This window comes from Triturus cristatus, chromosome 3_1, assembly GCF_964204655.1.
Source record: "Triturus cristatus chromosome 3_1, aTriCri1.1, whole genome shotgun sequence".
NCBI lineage: Eukaryota > Metazoa > Chordata > Amphibia > Caudata > Salamandridae > Triturus > Triturus cristatus.
The window spans coordinates 827,544,029-827,563,153 of NC_140583.1; the positions used below are offsets into that span (position 1 = coordinate 827,544,029).

The 19,125-nt window shown below is 44.7% G+C and overlaps 1 protein-coding gene across 5 annotated transcripts in view; it reads left to right on the plus strand.

The window, feature by feature from the left end:
- CCDC141 (coiled-coil domain containing 141) overlaps nucleotides 1–19,125 on the plus strand; it is a 635,983-nt gene that overhangs the window by 504,911 nt on the left and 111,947 nt on the right. For all 5 annotated transcript variants that reach the window (XM_085645202.1, XM_085645203.1, XM_085645205.1 and 2 more), the window contains exons 14-16: nucleotides 10,732–10,857; nucleotides 14,894–15,082; nucleotides 15,277–15,456. In XM_085645202.1, the coding sequence (XP_085501328.1) occupies nucleotides 10,732–10,857; nucleotides 14,894–15,082; nucleotides 15,277–15,456 (495 nt within the window). The remainder of the gene's footprint in view (nucleotides 1–10,731; nucleotides 10,858–14,893; nucleotides 15,083–15,276; nucleotides 15,457–19,125) is intronic.

A 19,125-nucleotide genomic window follows, 5' to 3' on the forward strand; every position in this document is an offset into this window, starting at 1 on the left:
CAATGCGTATGCGACTCCTGCAGCTTAAGATTCTTCATAGGGTCTACTTCGACGCCAAACTCCTGTTTAGGATAGGTAGACGTCCCGACCCGCTCTGTCTCCGACATTGCAATCAAATAGGCACCTTCTTCCACATAATATGGGACTGCCCACTCATTCAGGACTACTGGGTGAGGATTGCCCGTCAACTGACGAGAGTCTGCGGCAAACCCATCCCGCCATCTCCTCACCTATGCCTGCTTAATATGTGGGGGGCGACTGATCTTTCTCAGGCTGAGCAGACTTGGGCCTCGATGGGATTCGCCATCGCGAAACAAAACATCAAACAAAAATGGGGGGTGGAGGCGGTCCCGCTCTAGGGTGCCAGGGCACGATATATGGATACAGCAATGATTGCTGAAAAATCGGTCTTTAAGGGCCGTGGTTGCCCCAAGAAATGGGACCATAAATGGGGAAAGTGGAATAAATACAGGGGGGACATCTGTACCTCCCCAACGGTGGAGCTTCGTAGGGAACGGATCGAACAGATGGCCCAACTGATGGCGGAGGTGGAGGCTTCTCCTCCGCATAATTAGTACCGAAGTGGCCCTCCGGCCCCTGTGTTTTTCTGTATCATGCTTTATATCTCGCTGTATTGTGCCACGTTTAAAGCATATTAGGACTTGAAACTTCTCCTGTGATGCGTAAAAGCTATTGGTGTATTTTCAATGTGGATGTCAATTGGAGCTGTTGGATGGGGTGGGGAGCTATTCAATACTATCTCTATATGTCATGTGCTGATACCATGTTGTTTGTTGGAAAACAATAAAAAAGTTTTAAAAAAAGAAGACATCATTGCATTTAACTTGAATGTTGCTCAAGTTGGATTCAGTGTGTTGCATAAACAGCTCCAGTGACCGTTTACAGTTGCATACAAGCGGCTGCCTCGAGACAGCCTTCTGCCCTCTTGATGACGCTCAGGAAGGAAAACAAAGGATCTGCCAAGGCAGGAGGTATGACCTACCCCTGGTAAGAAGGCCAAACAGGGTGTGAGCCCAAATGGCGAGCTTCAATGGGATAGTCGCCTTTGAAGGGCAAATGGGTTTCATATGAGAGTAGTTGCTCTTTTGTTTAAGCAGATAGGCTGTCATCTTGGACAGAAAAGGAGAGACTATTGCCTAATTGTTTTTTGGTGGGTGTATCCTCTCCGGGTGTCACACCTCTGGGATAGGCTAGGGAGCTCCACACACCATGAGAAGAGTTTTGCCATGCTGAAAGTCGGCAGAAGAGTGTACCCTGGGATATCTGGATTCCACACTTGACAGGAAGTTGTCACCAAAAGAGAGGGACTTGGCAGCCTAATTAGCTACTTAGCTGCCCTATCCCCTGGGCTTGTAATGGGCATAACAGTGGCACTCAATACATCCAGACATTAGATCACAGTTGCACTGTAGAGAGGACCGGAGAAAGACTATCCCGCTGTCACCTGGACCCAGCAAAGAGAGGCTACAAAAAAGACTGGACTGCACCTGCTGCACCTTGGTCAGACCCCAGGCAGAGAAGATGACTCCAAGAGTCAGTTGGCTGGCTCCCTGTTAAAGCCACTAGGTCATAAAAGCTGAAGCAGCCTGCTTTGGCATCTTTGAAGCCAAGAACCCCTGTTCGCTGCTGACTGCCAAAATGCAGCCTGTGAGACTGAGTCCTGACCCTCAAAAGTTTCACCCTAGTCTACTAGACCCGGAAGAGTTGTTGAAGCTCATTGTGGTCGCCCCCCAGCAAATAAGTTACTGCCAGTTAAAGGGAATCACTGTTTTTTCTGTACCCAGAAACCAGTAGTGCTGTGGCAACTGGATTTTGGCTGGACTTCATCCGGATATTGACAGACTTTGACATTTGTGGCCAAAGTCGCCACCATGTTTATGTACCGAGGGATGGCCACAGGAAGACTCCCGGCACTGGCTTAGCATCCTCAGCGTCTTTAATCATCTTCAGCATCCTGCATTCCTTACATCAGGATCACCCCATTGATGTCTATGGCGGTTTCCCCTTAGAGCCTGGAACTGAACAGGAGACTGCTTTGACTGCACGGTAACTGTTCAACTGAACCTTATTGGTCCCTTTGACTGGCTCGTTGTCAGAGTTCATCACAGCAAGAGTACCTATATAGCCATTTTCAAGTTACTTGTTGTGGCTAACCCTAAACTGCAATTTCAGGAAGATTATAATTATGTTTTGCACTTAATGAAAAACAAAACTGTGATTTACCAGTACTTTAAAATTCATATCTCCGGAACCCTCTAGTGGATTTTTGGGGTTGAGGTTTCTATTTAAAGATAAAAATACAACCTTTTTTATAATTTGTTGGATTTTTCTTGTGTAGCATTTCCTTCTTAGTCAACAGTTTTGGTGCTTCCAAATGCTTTACACTTGTTCTTTTAATAAAGCCTGACTGCTCTGAGCTACAGCCATCCAGGACCGAGTTAAAGGTTTACAAACAAAACTGACTGGACCTGATGCATTACATGTTACGTTTGCGCAACCACATTATATAATAAACCACTTTCCTTACATCACCATTCCTGCCCCCTTTCCTTCTCTTCTTCCCTCCACTCCTTTCCTGCTCTTCGCACTGTTGCTGGCCCTTTCCTGTCTCTCCCAGTCTCCATGCCCTCTCACCCCCCGGGATCTCCCTAGTGACTGCCACAGCTTGGATGCACCGTTAGTGTGTGGAAGATGCCATGAAGGCAAGCAAGTCTGCACCTGTACGTGCCTAGACCACGCCAATTGCCAGAATCCCTAGTTCTTCCTTGACCCATTGTTACCTCGCTGCACTTCTCCACTCCCTCAACCCAAGCCACCTCTTACCGTGCAGCTGCAGAACCTCAGCCCCACAACACAAAAGGGCCTTACCTGTTCTTCCTGCCATTTCACCTTCACCACTACACCCACACTCACCACTCGATCACCCATCACAAACACACCAACAGCACCCAAGCCACTCAAGCACACACGAACCAGACCCCAGCCACATCCACTCCTCGCTCTCATGCATGCTCCTCAACACTTGCTTGCTCAGCAAACATGTCACAGAGATCTGAGTATTTCAGGAAACTTACCAGATCTCTTTTGGAAACATGGCTAACCCCAGCTTTGGCACCGGATGTCACCACAGCCATCCCTACCAGATACAAGATTATCAGTCAGGGCTGCCAACACAAGCCCAAGGGAGGAATCACCATAATTTTCAAGCAAAGCATCTGTTGCACCATCAGTGCAGAAAGCAAAACAAACTACATGGAGTACCTCGACTTAAAGCTCCAAATCACAGCCAACTTCACCCTGCACAGCACCCTGGTCTAAAATCCCAGGACCCCGCACCAACTTCACCAACAACATCTCACTTCATCACCTCACTAATCATCGATTCCAGCTCCTACATCCTTTTAGGAGACCTGAACTTTCACCTAGAGGACCTCAATGACACCAACTCAGTAACACTACTCAAAAGCCTCACAACCCTTGGACTCAACCAACTCCTATTCGACCCCATCCAAACCACTGGACACATTCTGAACACCATCTTCACATCATTCAACAAAGTCACGATCAATAAACACACACCATCACCTGGACCAACCACACCGTCAATTTCAAGATCAACATCCCGCACAACAGAAGAGCATCCACCACAGGCCCATCTTGCCGATGCTGGAAAAACATATCAGAGATAGACTGGGCTTCTGCCATCTACCAGAACCCTCTACAGCACGCAGGCAACCTACCAAGTTACATCAGAACATCAATGGCTGGATTACTGCCTGCGCCAACACAATAGCCCCATGCAAACAAGGGCAACTGGCAAGAACATGTACACAGGCTAGCTGGTACATGGAAACACTGCAAACAGCTAGAATGTAGGTGGAGAAGAAGCCATAAAGTTGTGAACGAAGTAACTTTCAAATATTTCCTGAGGCGCTACCACGAGCAAATCTGGGAAATTAAGCGGAGGACCCTAGCAGACTGCATGAATGCCAGCTCCAATAGCAGCAAAGAGATATTCTCATTTGTCAAATACTTCACCATGCCTGCAGCCACCACCAGCTACATCACCCCATCTCAAGAACTGTGCAACAACCTCTTAGACTTCTTCAGCAGCACAATCACTACCATGTACGAAAACCTGGACCATCAACTTGCCCCCACCAACATCGCTGACAGTATACAGATCTTGAATGGAGAACACATCTTAACCATATGGAATGCCCTCACCAAAGGCAAAACCATAACCCTCATGACATGAAAACCATCCCTGTCAGACCCCTGCCTCCACCAAGCCTTCATGAAAGATTCAACCCCCATCACCACAGCCCTCAACCGCAACCTCATCCTCAACATCTCCATTGACAATGCAACATTTCCTGAAGTCTGGAAGAACTCAGCTGTCAACGCTGTCCCAAAGAAGCCCTTAACAGACCTGACCAAACTCGCAAACTACCAACCAATATCCCTTCTATCGTACCCAGCCAGGGTAGAAGCTGGAAAAAAACATCAGCATAAGCCTCGCCGACCACCTCTCCATATACCACCTCCTTGACACCACACAGTCGGGCTTTAGACTCAATCACAGCATGGAGACAGCCCTTCACCCAGCAACAGATAACATCTGGAGAATACTAGACAGAGGAGACACCACGGTCCTCATCCTACTAGACCTTTCAGCTGCCTTCGATACAGTCTCTTACCCTATCCTGATCAGATGGCTGCATGAGACTGGCGTTGAAAAACCCACCCTCCAATAGATCTGCACCTTCCTAACCAGGAGAACACAAACACTCAACTTGGCACCTTACACTTTAGATGCCCAGAAACTCATCTGCAGCGTACTTCAATGCTCCTCTGTCACCCCACATTCTTCCCATCTACATGACCCCACAAGCTAATGTCATCCAAGCTCACAACATCAACATCCTATCCTATGTTGACAATACTCAACTGATACTGTCTCTCTCTGACAAATCCCCCAGCACAAGGAACAGTTTCACCAACTGCTTGACCAAAGTGGCCATCTGGATGAAGTCCAACTTTCTCAAGCTAAATACAAACAAGACAGAAGTGGTGACCTTTGGAAAGGATGCCTCCCCCTGAGACTCCACCTGGTGGCCTACAGACCTTGGGCCATCTCTCACCTCAGCTCACAAGCAAAATTCCTTGCGGTCATGATAGACAACAAACTGAAGATGCATGCCTGGGTCAACAGAGTCACCGTCCCCTGTTTCCACACCCCAAGGATGCTGAGAAGATTATACAAGGACTACAAAACAGCACCAGAAAAACAGTCACCCAAGTCCTCATAACAAGCAATAGGAACTCCCTCTATACAGGAGTAACCAAGCAAATCATGAAGAGACTACAGACCATGTAGAAGGCAGCTGCCAGTTGCATACATTTTCACCAACCCTCCAGGCATCTCCGCTCAGAAGGACTCATACGTGCCACTCATCCGCAGAAGCAGATTCAGTGGTCAAGCCTTATATATAACTCCTGAAACATGGAATGAGCCCCACTCAACATTAGAGCCTTTCTTGTCTCCTCAACTTCTGCAAGATGATGATGACTTGGCTTTTCGAGTAAGTCCCCCACCCACAACTAGCCTTATTATTATTTATTTATTATTATTAACTTTTATATAGCGCGTAGCTATCCGAAGGCGTCCCAGCGCTTGCGACTAGACAGGGATTTCCAGCAAGCTATGCACCAGGTTGCTGGAAGAGCCAGATCTTAAGAAGTCTTCGGAAAGGAAGCATATGGGATTCAGCTCGGAGGCAGGGAGGCATTGTGTTCCACAGTCTAGCCACATTGTAGACAAATGACCTACCTCCACTTCTTGCCCTATTTATTTTCGGTGTTACAGCTAGGTGGAGATGGGTAGAGCGGAGGCATTTTCGAGGGAGATAAGGGGTGATCAGAGTTCTATTAATAGCTGGGCCTCTACTCCAAAATGTCCTATGGGCTATGCACAAGGCTTTAAATTTGACTTAGGAAGCCAGTGTAGCTTTCTCAGGGCTGGTTTGGCTGATTTATTTTTCGGTACCTCCAGCAATAATCTGGCCGCACAGTTCTGGGCCACTTGGAGTTTCCTTAGCGTTGCGACTTACACACCTGCAAAACACCAGAATACCCTCACGGATGATTGCGGGCCACAAAAAACATATGTATGTCATAACTGTACAGCAAAAGTGACATGAGAAAATTATGTTTTATTGTCTCAAGCATTGCATGTAACAATTACACAGGAAAACAACTCTCCTAGTAGTGACGATTATTTTCTGTGTGCTATGACCTTGATTCTCAAATGTAACTCCTAGCTTTTTGGTTTTGGTTAAATAAATATGTTAAAACACATACACTTGAAGTGCTGCAATATATAAAAAGTTATAGACCGGATATGGTCCTTCTCTAGGAGACTCACTCTTGGGGTCCCACTGCCCTTTCCTCGGTTGGTTTGGATACAACCACGTCTTTCACGCTTGCTTCTCTAGAGGCTCAAGAGGGGTCGCGATTCTCTTGCACAGGTCCTTTCCAGCCACAGCAACTCCTCGTTGGACTCTATGAGCACTCTAGACCCTGGTGGTTGTCCTTCCCCCCGGGATGACCTTGATAGGCATAGAATTCAATGTGGTCCCAGACCCCATGCGGGACCCATTGGACATTTTGCCCACTGGCAGAGTGGTGTGCTTGAACTCATGGGCGGACTCCATTGGTCTCTGTGACGTATGGCGTTTGTGGAATCCCACACAACGATCCTACATGCATATGTCCGTGGCCCACAAAAAGGAGTCAAGAATTGATCCCTGTTGGCTTCCGGCCTGTGTCTTGTCACCACTGCAGTTCAATAAGATCCTGCCATGGGGCATATCCGACCATGCATCCCTCTTCCTGGAATGGGGTTCCCAGCAGCATTTTCTCTGTCTGATGTGGAGATTTAATGCGTGGCAGCTGATCAATCAGGAATGTACAGACTTCATGAGGGAGGAGTGGCAGGCCTTTTTCCAGACTAATCACGGCTCAATGTTTTCTGCAGGGACTTTATGGGCTGCGAGCAAACCTACTTTATGGGGCCTACTCAAAGGGTATGTGAGAAGAAAGGAGCAGCACCAATTGGTGCAAGTGATGGGCCTGGAGAACCAGATCCTTACCCTGGAGTGTTGAACTGGAGGTCAGTATCCGTAAGAAATTGAGCGCAAATTGGTGCTGGTATGGCCTAGACTAGGCCTGGGCGGTAAATTCTGTTTTGCTCGCGGAATTTGGGTAATTTCGCGTTCTGTGGAGTACGCGGAATTGCCCAAAATTCTGCGTTCCGCTGCTTCGCGGAATTTTTTGCTTGTTCGGTTTTTCTCGAAATGCGTATTCGCGAGATATTTCCCCCCCGAGCACGCAAACAGCGTTCGCGAACAGGAAAAAAGCATCGCGAACAAGCAATTCCGCGTGCTCACGGAATTTCTGCATGCTTGCGGAGATTTTTTACCGTTTCACGGAGCTTTGTGTAGCGCGACTACGCAAATTCCGCCCACCCCTAGTCTAGCCTGCGCCAGATCTCTCTGGAGGAGGCAAAGCTGTGCTGGATGCCATCAACCCAACTAGTGTATGAATCCGGGGATAAATCCAGAAATCTGCTGTACTGTTTGGTGACCCGTGACGCCTCCAACAGGACAGTGCCAGCCATTAGAGACTCCTCTGGGGCTGTCTACGAGGAGCTACCTGCGATCATACCTGCGATCACGCAGGTCTTCGCGACATTCTATCAAGACCTCTACACGGTGCTTCGGACCCCCACACGTGAAGTTGATGACCCACTCATTTGAAGTAGCCCCCTGTCCTCTATTCCTGACTCCTTGGCCCGAGTGCTGGATCAAGCTCTCATGGCTGAGGAAGTAGAGCTGGCTATGTCTGACTTTCAGTCCGAGAGGACGTCCGGCCCTGACTTGTTCCCAATCATATTTTTTAAACAGTACCGTACCGATTTGATTCTGCACCAATTGAGCCTACAAACCAAAATGGTGAAGTGCAGCTCCTTTCCCCAAAATCTTGAGATTGCCACTATAGTAGATATTCCTAAAGTGGACCAACGCACAGAACATTGCTGCTCCTACCAGCCGATCTCCCTCATTAATGCAGACATTAAGATCTTTGCAAAAATCTTAGCGACTAGGCTGAACCTGATCCATCCAGACCAGTGTGGGTTTATGCCAGGCAGAAGGACCCGGCACTGCATCCTGAGAATGCACCTGGCCCTCTCACAGTCCGACCACCTGAATGACCCTCTGGCCCTCCTTCTTGTTGATTTCCAGAAGGCAGTTAACACAATGTCATGGCTGTTTTTGACAGCTGTGCTCCAGGGGGCTGTCTTCCGATCCTCCTTCTACAGACCCGTGGGTCTCCTGTACAACACACCTCACACGCATGTCTGAGTCAACGATGTTCTTTCTCAACCCTTTCCAAGCTGCAAAGGCACTCATAAGGGCTGTCCTCTGTCCCCCCTAATATTTGCTCTTCCAGTTAAACCCTTGGCATGCCTGCTACGGTTCAGGGATGGCAGTGAGAGGGTGGCTTTGAGGACCACATTGTTCTTTATGTGGATGATGTCCTGCTCTTCCGGGGCAACCCTGAGTCCTCAGGCTCTAGATACCTTGAAATCCTCTGGCTTTATGGGGAGGCCTCTGGTTTGCAAATTAATATCCACAAATCACTCTTGGTGGTGGTAGCTGGAGATCCTGCTGGCAGTATTGGTGCCCTGAGATACTTGTACGATGCAACTCCATTAAATATCTTGATACTCATCTTTCCTGGCTCCTGGATCTGGCCAGGTGCCTCAATTTTTAGCCTCTTTCATTGGCCTTGGATAGGGACTTGCGTAGGTATAGGCATCTGCCATCAAATCCACGCATATACATGCTGTCTTTAAAATGATGTGCCTTCAAGCACTCTAGTGAACTTCCCACATCCGATCCCTCGGACGTGGTTTATTTCCAACCCAAAAGATGACGGCCTTCTTTTTGGCATGGGGGAGGCGATACTGTGTGGACTTTGTCTTCTTTGCAAAAGTCCCTGTTCAATGGTGGCCTTGGTATGCCTGATTTTGATGGCTAGTACCTTGCTGCACAGCTGGTCCCGATCAACGAGTGGTTTGCGGGGGAGATGGTATGATCCAGCACACAGGCTTGAGCTACACCTCATACGTCTTGACCTGTTTTATAGCAGCTTGATCCCCTATCAGCTTCCTTTTGTACCTTGGTGCAACTGCATTGCTGGAGAGCGTCTTTGCACTTTATCGGCTGGAACTGTCACCTTAAAGACATGACACCATTGTGGCAAGGAGGTGTTGGGTCTTTTGTGTGTTACCCGATTGGAACAAACAGGAATCACATACATAGGAGATGTTCGCCAAGGGAGGGGGGCGTTGATGTCCTTTCAGGACATGCTAGACCAATACATTCTCGCCTACACATAGTTCTTACTGTATCTGCAACTGTGACACACTTTGTTGGTCCACCTCCAGGTAGATGCCCAGATCCCTGAATACAGTCCACTTGAAGCCAAGCTAATGATGAGAAGATTGGGTAAAGGAGCTATACCGACAATTTATCGATCCCTTTTCAACTCCACAGAGCACTTCCTCCTTCTCTGACAGGGCTGGATGGGTGAGCTCGATGAGGATGACTGGAGGAAGGCATGCTTGGCCACAAGAGAATTAACGATTTCCTAAAGACTTTGGATGACCCAACTTAATTATCTACATGCAACATGTCTGACACCCCCCCCCCCCCAGCGGTTACAGCGGAAAGGCTGCATGGCTGTGGCCACATGCATGAGATGTTCTTTCTCTGCTGCAAACGTCTTTCATGTGGCCTGTTCCTGCCCGCCTTTATCTTTTTTGGGGCAGGGTGGGGCACGAGATCTCTGAGGTGCTGGGTCGCAGCATAAATATGAATCCCCGGGTGGCCCTGCTGGGTCCCCAAGAGGACGTTGGGGGGACATGGTCTCCCTGTTTAAAGCTACATCACCCGAACTTGGAAACAGCCAGAGCCTCCCTCCCTTACAGTCTGGAGAAGAGTATTTCACTGGTGCGCATGCCCTGAAAAACCCATTTATGAGGCAAGATGCTGCCCACAAAAACATAATAAGATACGGAGTGGATGGTGGACATATTATGGATCACGGCTAGGATACGGTGTTGATATTCATGACTGAGATTGTTCAATGGTTTGTTCTGGCACAAATGTGGTAATGCTGTTTTTTTATTGGTGGATGATGCCTTGTGATCGTAAACCCAATAACACTTGAAAAATGCCATAGCATGAACAATCTATGCAGGGCACAAGGTGTAAAATGCTATTTATTTCCATTGTTGAAGGAAGGGAGGAGCCTCATGATCCTCCTGCAGGTCTGTTTGAAAAGAATTGAGGTGCCAATATTCCACTTGGCTTGAAAAGTAAGTATATTGGCTATCAAATGGCCTACAGCACTCCTGTAGGTTTGCTCACAATTTTCCACATACTGTTTTTCCTGATAAATTTGTTATCAGCTACCTCAAGAGCGTGTATTTCACACCAAGTGCAGTTGTAGACCATGAAAGTGCAAGAGGGATCAAATGTATGACTCTATTCATGTGCGATAATAGTGCCGTCCATAACCTATTGGTATTTTGATGCCAGTGAATACTGCATAACAAAAGGATATTTTTTCCTTCATTAGACTACCCAAAGCCTAAAAAGTCTTGAGGAGATTCTTTTTCCAGCGCCAGCTGACAGCATTGGAAACAATACCCAGTCTCTTTCTGATTTAGAAGACAGATGCAACAAAATGAAACCACAGTTTCAGGTGAGAAACATAATTTATGCAAACCTAGTATATTTTATTGATTGTATGCATAATCAGAAATTTATTTTAAGACTTTATGATTATGAATAGTGTAGTATCCTTGGAAGGGAAGATGGGTTTGGTTTGTGTTATTCTCTCTTACTTGCTTTCAGTATATTCTTCCTCTAATTTCTCGTGCTTTCCGGTCTTCTCGTTTCTGTGTCCAGCTTCTATTCTCTTTCTCTCTTGTCATTCTAGATTTTGGCGTTCCTTTTTGTTTTTGTTGGAACAAAGGAGGATATGTAGTATCCTGGTCTGGTATGGTTAAGATGTGCCAGTGGAATGCTGACAGTGTGATGCTGGATGGAATGTTGGGAGTGGGAATGGACAGTTGGAGAAGGGCTGAGCACCTGGAAGGCTGCTCCTGGTGGGGCTAATTACCTGTTGAATACCTGCTAAATACTAGCTTATTTACAACTACCTTTCAACATGTAACCAACCTCAATAAAACTACATGAAACTACATCCTGGATCCTGGCTTGATTACTATAAATAGCTGTTCGTATGTCAGTCATGTGTGCCAGTGCAATTATGGTATTTATTTACACTCCATCATAAGAGTATTTTCATGCAACAATTATGCTATTTTATTTAACAAATTTGCATCGAGGGACAGAACATAAAACATTTTTGACTGCCACTAGTTCATGCCGTGATATTAATGAGATACTTGCAGCAAATACCTTTTACCACTGTATTATGAAAGCATATTTCTGGCCATGATAATGTGTGCCTAGAATGTTTATGCATTTGTTTGTTATATTTTGTTGCAATGGTGATATGTTGTGGTGTTTTATGGACTTCATTATTTCAGTGTGATGTTTTTGTGTGTTATTGTGTTGCATTCATTATTGACAGTTTTCCTGTGTTGTGCCTGTTATGTTGTAATTGTGTTGTTATGTTGCTTTGTCTGTTACTCTGTTGTTGTCTTTAGTGATATCTTCTATAGCCACTGCATTTACATTCAAATACAGTACATGCCTTTAAAGTTCCTTTAATAGGCAACCATTTTTTACTGTCCGAGGTGGTAAAATAACGCTGCTCCCGCTCTTTTACTATTTGAGAAACAAGTCAACCCAAATCTGCGGTAGAGACCTGTATTCAATCAGTGCTTCCACAGCCCCAGATCCATATCTTGTAATGCTGTCTTTTGATAATTGTGAAAACAAATCAATGCAATGTAAGCTCTTTTTTAAATGGAAAGTAATAGCTTCAGCTATATGGGTCTACCCTTGTGTTTTTCACCTTTAATTACTGTCTTTAAAGCAACAGATCATTCGTAAATGCAAGCTTTGTCCAGTTTTTGAGCAGCAGTTTCCAGTGACTGATCGTGCTGATACAGTGGTGAATGCTGTCCACTCTTCTGACCTCCCACTTATGGCACTGCAGTGATGCCATCTTGGTTGAGGGGACCATAGTGCAGTCTGGTTTCAGCTTCTGCCCTTCTCACTCTCCCAGACAACTGGCTCTCAAGCTACAGGACACGCCAAAGAGAAGCCTTTCTTTTTCCTACCAAGGCCTTCATTACGAGTCAGCCGGAGCAGCACCCACTTTGAATAGCCTGGTGTTGCTGAACTCAAAATCACAGATTACCATGACTGGGTTTATTGAGTGCAAAAACGCTCCTTTTGCACTCATACAGACCTGCTGACATTTTCACTGATTCTCGGGAGCTAGTAAATATTAATAGTAAATGTCACAGAATTGCATGCTGTGCATGACCTGTGGGCTGAAAAGACGCTCCGCTCAGGACAGGGAGTCTGTGCTGTTTCTCCAGCCCGGCTGTTTAATACAGCCGGGTTGGAGAAACCTAAGTGCCCATGTGTGTTTGACTGGCCTGAGACGGCCAGCCAAACGCACATGCACACTAAGGGGCATATTATCAAGCACGGCGTTAAAATTATCGCCGCTTTAGCTAAAGCGGCGATAATGGGCTTGATAATATGCCGTAGAGAATTCCAATAGAAGCCCATGTTGACACCAGAACATGGGCTTCTATAGGAATTCTCAAGGGCATATTATCAAGCCCATTATCGCCGCTTTAGTGGCAGTTTTCTGTCGCTAAAGCGGCGATAATTTTAACGCCGTTTCTTGGTAATATGCCCCTTAGATGTGTACCTAGCACTCCTCCTTCCCCATCCCATGCCCAGGCCAACACCTCCCTACAGCGTTGGCACAAAGCTGGCAAAGAAAAAATAAAACGATGATAGAACATCGTTTCATTTTTCACTAGCTGGCTCTGAGCCAGTGGGGAGATGCTCCTCCGCCATTGTGGATGCTCATATGAAGAGGTACGTTGTGAACAACTGGTAAATGTTTGCTACTAAGGACAAATAATGCACAATCTGTACTACACCTCAAAAGATAATTTATAAAGTATTGAAAATTTGTATATTTAAGGATTATTGCTCACAACCTCAGACACTTTTTGGCTGTTAAATACCTTCCCAGCAATTATGAGCCCAAGGCATATGTGGGAGCCATTAGTAAGCAAGAGTAATTAAAAGCCGCTAATGCCCCTCCCCCCACGAAGATTGCTAAACCAGACTATATGTTACAGAAATGTCAAACAAAAATAGACTTTATACTACTAACTCTAAATGGGTTATATTTTTATGGACGATATTTCGGATACAGTTCTTATGTCAGACAATACTCTGAATATGATATTATACTAGTACACCCCTGCTGGTAAGAACAATAAAGATATTGGGGTATGGTACAAAACATCAAATATTGTTTGACAAATATATTGTGTCCAAATACTGTATACTGAAGTATTGCCCCATTGGAGTTAATAATAGAAAATCAACACCGAATGTTATGTTATGTTATCTGCTCTTATGTAGCACAGCGACTCACTCCCGAAGCAGTATCTCGACGCTTGCAACTCAATGGTGGCGCAGAGAAATTAAAACAGCCAGGTTTTTAATAATTCTTTTGCCATGGGAAGGTCCGAACAAGAATGAATATGCAGTTTGTTCCAGTAAAATGGGGCAAGATAAGTGTGATATTTTTGTAAATTATATTTAGGCCACCATATTTATTTAAGACAACATCTGTGCTACGATATTCTGACTTGCAACTGGCTATTAATACCTACCACCTCACACCAGACTCCATTCCAAACTTAAAGAGCTTCTCAAAAGGGAAATACAGCTCCAGCTGTTTCTTCTGTCTCCTCAAACCTGGGTAGGTGCTATCTCTCCACAGACATGGTGTCCCAACTCCACCCCCTCGTCACTGAATGGCAGCCCAGCTGCTGTGTGGCACTATCAAAACATAAATAAAGTGGTTTGTTTACTTGTTCAAACTTTCTGTTGATATTGGGCTTATATATCTTCTCAGCAATAAGTGGGTGGAGCCATGATGAGATGAGGATGTCCCTTCTGCCTAGAAAAAAGCAAAATCTGTCTGGGAGGGAAGACATAAGCAATGGGGTGGTGCTCAAGGGCAAGAACATAGCAAAGCAGAATGAGGCACACAGGAGGGACAGGAATGGTAACCCACAGAATTCCTCCTGAGCAGTCCCTAGCACATTAGGCGTAACCCATAACCATACATTCTAATAGACCCGATTCAGGTGGGAGTCTCACAATTTTTGAAACCCAAAATGGATTTATTTGACCTGTCTTCCACCTGAAATTGCCTCTGCATCAATACCAAACAATGGGGAAAATCCATTCTCCCAATTAATTTTTCAAAATCTGCTGTTTATCTGTTCTAAAATGTTGGCATGTATGCATAATGGAAGCCTTTGGTTTGGCTATCCCACTGCCGACGTCCATTTAGAGGTATGGAATTTGTAGTATCTGAATTTATATATTTATATATGCGTTTTTATTGAGCGCGAACTTTGCCCAAAGGTGTCATATTCATGAGAACCTTTGGATGTGATTACTTGCATCATCGTGCAACATGTTTATTATATGTGTGTGTCGCGCTATGGATATTTTGAAGTATGTCCAAGGAACTTACAGCATTATCTTTCTGACAGCAACTTAATGCCGAGGTGGAGTATGCTATTAAGCTGTCGGAGCTTCTCAGCCTGAAAGGAACCCTTGAGAGGGAACGTTGTAAGAAAATTGCTGAACTTGTCCAGCTTCATCAGCGGGTAAAAGACAAAATCAAGGAACATGAAGATATTCTGAGCAAAATGTCCACATTTCACCAGGTTAGGCAAGAGGTAAGTGTGAAAGATACATTGCGTGAAATACCTTTTTCTGTGACCGTGTATAAAATTCCTAATTTTTTGGAGGAGATCAGATAATGTAAGAGCTTTTGTTTAGTGCACTCGAAGCCGGCTGAAGAGGTTTTTTTGTGATCTCGTAGCTGGTAATGAATATATTTTTAAACTAAATTCTCTCTAACATTTCGCAGCTAGAAAACCTTGTTAAATCAGACGGTTTAGAAAATGGTGAGCCGCCGGAAGTAGCCGAGGAGACCCATCAAGCAAAGATTCTCCTGAGTCATATTCGAGAGCGACATACTCATATCAGGCATTTATACAAGCTGGCTCTTCGCCTCGGAACAGACATCTCTTCCACAGTTCAGCATTCGGTAAGTAGATGCAAGAGTCAAGCAACATAAAAAGATGAATCTCTCGCCGTTTGCACAGTGCGGAGCAGTTCATTTCCACTTCAACGTATGTGCCAAAATGGCATCTGAAAGGATGGATCCAAGACTAGCTACATCTACTGCCAGCCAGTAAAAGGGACTCCAATAGTGACAAGAAGCTCTGCCAATCATTATGCATTAGAAGTAAACATATAGCACAATCGGTTGTGCCACCTACTCTTGGATCAGGATCATCACAGGGACCTGGCAATTGTGTCCGTTCTATTATCAATATTTGTGAAAATCGGGTATTTTGCAGGAATTGCATTACAGTGTTTTGGGATAGAAACTTTTAATTTCAAAGTTTTGTTTTAATTTGTTGGTCGAACAAAGCAGGGTTGAATTCTGAATATTGGACATGTAGGTCAGATGAAGGGCAGACTAAAAAGATCCCAGTTTCCCCAGTGCACTCAGATGGCATGCAGTGGATCATGCAGCGGGACACCATCAATCAGGCATCACACTGATAAGCAAACTCCCTCTCCTTTATGCCTGCATTCTCACACACACAAAGACTGCCAAGGACTGCTTATCGGTTGGACTGCCTTTCTTTTTACCTTTACTACATCACTGTATGGCATGGGAATGTTTAAATTTGTGGGAGTGGCCTGGCGCAGCAGCCAGGGCAACTGATTGTAGAGCGCAGGACTCACAGTTCGATCCCCGGCACCAGCTCAGCTCAGCACCATGTGACTCTGGGCAATAGATCACTTAATCTCCCCAACGGCCCTCAGCGTCTTGAGACCCTTAGGGGTGAGTAGTTTGCGCTTTACAAATACCGGATTGGGATTGGATTGTAATTAGTTATATGGACCCCGAATAGTCACTTCTTTCTTAGGCAGAACTGCACTGGGCCAACATAGCACACAAGAGAGTATGCTTCGGTCAATGCCACAAGTTCCTGTTCGGTGATTTCCGTTCCTGTCAGTACAATCACAAAATAAGAAATAACACTTGACTCTAGATCTCCTTTCTGTCAAATCCTGGCAACATCAGTTGCATTTAGTTGGGCAATGATAATGGAATTGGTTGGCACAAGATAGGATATCGTTGACAGGCATTGTAATATCCATAGCCTTGGTCAAGAGGGTCAGAAGCAGAAGTCTGGTAACAGAAAATTAGATGGAAGTCTTTTCAGATGTATTTTGGAATAATCAGTTATGATTGATGTGAGTGAGGTCGATTTGCATCACCAGACCGAGGCAAACCCTTAGACACACCATCTTGAACATAATTTGGATTGATGATGTTTCTTCAGCCAATAGTATATCAATTGGCCCTTTAATGAGATCTATGGGATAGTAGCACAGAAAAGTATTTAAGTACCAAAAACATAACTATTTATTAAATGGCTTGTAATAATGCCTTATCAGGTAGCTAACAAAATACTTGTCATCTGACCGGAACTGAACAACTGCAGAAGTAGTTTTGGACATTTTAATTTTTTATTTATTTAATACGTATGTTTATAGTTGTTTTTGGGAGTTTAACTTTTCATACACACCTATACGTTTCTATGTAAGAAAGCATGTACTATAGCTAAAAAACATTACCATGGAAGTTGAATTCTTTAGTTCTGAGGATCACTAGTCTATAGGCGATAGCTTTGCATATGCAAAGTAATCTTTTTTACGTACTGTGGAGGGTTCTTCAAGGTATTAATTGAGAGCGATCAAAGCCACATGGAGCTGGCAATGAGACTTGTTATTATAGCAGTGATGTGGTCACCTGGGCCCACTTCTGTAGAGTGGACGGCAGTGCATCTATGTGGTGAGGATTCTGCTCCTGCTACTCCAATCAGCATCGTCGCTTCAGCTGCTGTGCTAGCCTAGGGATCTCTTTACTTGCAGCATGCTCCTCTGGGTGAGGTGTGGAGCACAATACTGAGGAATCGACTGGCACTGCATGAAAGCACAGAAAAAAGAGATGTTAAAGATGTGGCTCGTATTCTTATCCCCGCCAGAATTCCGATTCTCCTGAAGACGAAGGCTTAGCTAGCCTTAAATCCATTCCTATCCAAGATGGTCGCATTCCGAGTGTTTGTTGTCAGAGATTGCTAATCTAGAATGATGGCAACTTTTTTTTATTTACTGCGATGCCATTTCTTTCTTTTTTCATTCTAGTCCCAGCATTCTGATCAAACCTTTCAGAAACAACCAAGCACCTATGTTTTTTGCAGTCTAAACCTAGATTTCTTACGCTGTTAGTCAGATAGCACCAAAATACCTGTGGTGACCAAGCACCCTGCAAAAAATTGCCTAAATGTCTGCTAGCTCTTTTGGTTCATTTTGACATGCGCCATTTCCTGGTAGAGGTTTGTTCTGGAGACATGCTGTACAGGACAAGCAGACATACCAGAACAGTATCTGATAAGGAGTGTTAGCCCACCAGATAAAGCACAACCAACAGGGTTTCAAAACAAAGTAATGAATGAATGAATAATTGTATTGTTCCGTTGATTAAAACTTCCAATTAAAAACAGGTAAAGTAAAACACTTCTTTAGTTAAGACCACAATAAAAGTCCAACTGTCCTTGTGTTTTAACTCCTCAAAACCAGTGACCCTTTCTCCTTATTCAGCAGTTACCATAAGTTATTTCGTTTCGTGACAGTTGTAACCATGATCTTAAAGTGCTTAGAGCATTAGTAGGTTTACAGTATGCCAAGTTGGAGTGGACATGGTGCAGTTCAGAACCATAGTCGATGACAGTTGTAACCATGATCTTAAAGGCTCACTAAGTATAAGTGCTTAGTGCATTAGCAGGTGCATTACAGGCCTAAGCTAGAGTGTACGAGGTGCAATCAATGACAAGAGCTTTGTCGATAACAATTGTGTCCATGATCTTAAAGGCTCACTAAGTATGAGTGCTTAGTGCATTAGCATTAGCAGGAGTATTGTGGTACTACCCAGAGTGTACAAGGTGCCATCAAAGAGTTTTGTCGATAACAATTGTGTTCATGATCTTAAAGGCAGTCTAGGTAAAATCGCTTAGTGCATTAGCAGGTTATAGTGCTAGTTTAAAGAGAACGATAGTGCAATTCAAAGCATAGTGGATATCGGTTATAGCCATGATCTTAAAGGCTCGTTGAATTAAAGTGCTGAGGGCCAGATGTATCAAGATTGCGTTTTGCAGTTCTATAGTAGCGACTTTTACCAATGCGCTATTATAGAATTGCAAAATACAATGTATGTAGGGTTTGGCTCATTAAGGAATGCCTTCCCATTCATTCCTATAGGCCTAGAGGAAGACATTCCCAATTTGTGAGTACCAAATAGGTACTCGCAAATTGTGAATGCAATTTCAAGGGTGATAGGGGGGCCAAAAGGCCACCCTGATGCACCCCCGAAAAAGGTAAGTGTGCACATGTGGCGCACATACATGCCCTAAGGGCATGTATGTGCGCTACATGGCACTTCGAAAAATGCAACAAATTGAATTTTTCAAGGAATTCGCAAATTACCACCAACTAGAAGTTGGTGGTAATTTGTGATTCCTAAATGCAAATTTGCAATTTGCGATAGCTACAAGAATTGCATTTAGGGAATCGCAAATTGCGATTCCCTAATTGCATTCGCAATTTAGGTAATGACAAATAATTGGGATTACCCATA